Source organism: Opisthorchis viverrini (assembly GCF_000715545.1).
Source record: "Opisthorchis viverrini unplaced genomic scaffold opera_v5_58, whole genome shotgun sequence".
NCBI classification, from domain to species: domain Eukaryota; kingdom Metazoa; phylum Platyhelminthes; class Trematoda; order Opisthorchiida; family Opisthorchiidae; genus Opisthorchis; species Opisthorchis viverrini.
This window is the reverse complement of record NW_008751716.1, coordinates 835434-837806: the sequence shown is the minus strand read 5'-3', so window position 1 is coordinate 837806 and position 2373 is coordinate 835434. Positions and strand designations below refer to the sequence as shown.

Genomic DNA, 2373 nt, shown 5'->3' with positions numbered 1-2373 from the left:
GCCTGCCCTATCACTTCGCAACCCACCGTTTTTATCTGGTCGTCCAACATTCTCCTAATTATTGAGCGGCAGGAATAAAAAAGCTTGGGGATAGGCTTACAAAAAATCCCTGTGACGTTCTCATGATGGCTGTCATTAGGACAGACAATTCCAAAATATAAGACGACTTGGAATTTATTATATACAATCAATATTAGTGACAATTCGCCGTCGCAACTATTTCGCCATTTGCGCATTGCAACATACGGCGAACGTTCCCTCTCCTTTGATCTCGGACTGTGGCGTGCGTTCAAGAGGATTTGCCTTTTGGCCGACTTTCTAACCAACAACAGCTTATTTGTCGATGTGCAACACAAACGTCGCTTTGACGTGCTGACTTCCCCGGTGGTCGTCAAAATTAGTGCTCCGGCTTCATTTACAGGTATCCGACGTATCCTACCTGGTTCCCACTTTGTCAACATCCCTAAAACAGCTATTACAACACCGTTTGGTCTTTTTGAATTTGCGCGTATACCTTTTGGTCTTCAAACTGCAGGTCAAACCTTTCAACGTTTCACGCACGAAATTTTGCGAGGGTTGCTTTTTGTCCATGTTTATCTAGACGACATCTTGATTGCTAGACCCACCCCGGATGAGTACGCAGATCATCTGAGGGCCGTATTTTAACGTTTTCTGGGGCACCATATTGATCTAACCGGTATTTGGCCTTGGAATCTTTTCTAATGCCCACATAGGTCACCCGACTATTCGTTTTATTGGTGTCATCAACTATCATAACAGGTTCGCCCCCCATTATGAAACGCTTTACATCCACAGCCTGATTTACTCCTTCCTAGAGAAAAACCTGTTCCGCTGTCCGCCCACCGCCATTACTGCTTTCAGAAGTGCCAAGCAGGCAGCCGCTCACTCTGCAAAGTTTCCTTCTCTTGACCTCCACGAGAAAACGAAGTTTATTTTGACAACTGATGCTTCGAACGCTGCTGTCGGCGCTGTACTCACGCAAGCTATTAACAACGCATTTCAGTCGTTTCCTTTTTTCACGAAAAATGTACAGGCTGCCTAGAAGCGTTTCAGTAATTTCGGTCGTGAACTACTCGCAAGTAACATTACCATTTGACATTTCCGGCACTTACTAAAAAGTAGATCACTTACCATTCACAAAGATCATCAGCCACTTGCGTATATCTCCAACACCAAGCCCAATCACTTTCACTACGCGAGACACGTCGACTATACTGTATTTCCCAATTCATCGGCGACACAGGGCACCGCATGGTCAGACAATATCGTTGCAGACGCCCTATCCCGCCCAAACATCAACATTTTATACTCCTCCACGGGTTGGGTCTTGGAAAGCTTGCGAAACTTCATCAATATGATTCTATTTTTACGTCAATACTGTCTTTTCCTTCATTTCAAGTTTATTCAATTCCATCACATCTCCAGTCTGGAAAAATTCTTTGTGATATGCCCACCAGCGCAGCCCGACTAATCGTCCCCGAAGCTTCCCAAGGAGTTGTCTTCAGCCACTATCGTGGACTTTCATCAAGGAATTATGGCAACAAAGAGGTTGATGAATGCACACTTTGTGCGGTTATAGTGAACAAGGATCTAAAAGCCCAAGCCAATCAATACATCGCCTGTCAGCGCAGTAAAGTAACTCGGCATACGAACTCACTAAAGGCTTGTTTGAAGCTCTCGATATTTGGGTAACGCAAGTTCACCTTGATCTTGCTGGTCCTCTTTACCCATCAAACGGTTTAACTTATATTCTTACCACGACTGACCGTTTTACCCATTGGCCAGTAGCTGTACCCATTTCGGATACTTTGGCTAAAACGGTAGCCTTTTTGTTTTTATAGCACTGGGTGCGTGCCTTCGGCGTGCCCTCGGCGTGCCTTCCTCTGTTATTACTGACCACGGTTTCAGTTTGGCCTCTTCCGTGAGTTTTTTTTACACTAATTGGTTTTCATCCCATTTTGACAACCCCGTATCACCCCCATTCCAGTGGTCTGGTTAAACGTCTCCATCGCTACCTAGAATCTGCACTGACTGCTAAATGAACCAATCACCACTCTTCTTCTGTACCCCCCATTTTTCTTGCTATTCCTTCCACTATCAAGAAGGATCTTCACAGTCTACCAGCCGAACCAGTATGCGTTTCACCTTTACGTTTACTTGGTGAACTTGTTTCCGTTTCTGGCGCAGAGCTTGAATCACCCGTCACATTCTTCACCCGCCTGCTAACCCACCAGCTACCGCACCTACTCAAGCAAGCTTGTCATTCCGGTGACGCGTCCGTTTGTGCAAACACTTAAATGAATACGAAAATTAAAGTGACCCCCTTTCAATTCATTATTTTCATTTTTCGAA

General features: G+C 45.0%; 1 protein-coding gene across 1 annotated transcript in view; it reads right to left on the bottom strand.

The window, feature by feature from the left end:
* Positions 1-793, bottom strand: part of T265_03919 (hypothetical protein) — a gene marked incomplete at both ends in the record, with an annotated part of 12287 nt that extends 11494 nt beyond the window's left edge. The window contains one exon of the mRNA XM_009168520.1: positions 627-793. Within this exon, the coding sequence (XP_009166784.1) occupies positions 627-793 (167 nt within the window). The remainder of the gene's footprint in view (positions 1-626) is intronic.
* Positions 794-2373: the final 1580 nt, after the last annotated feature.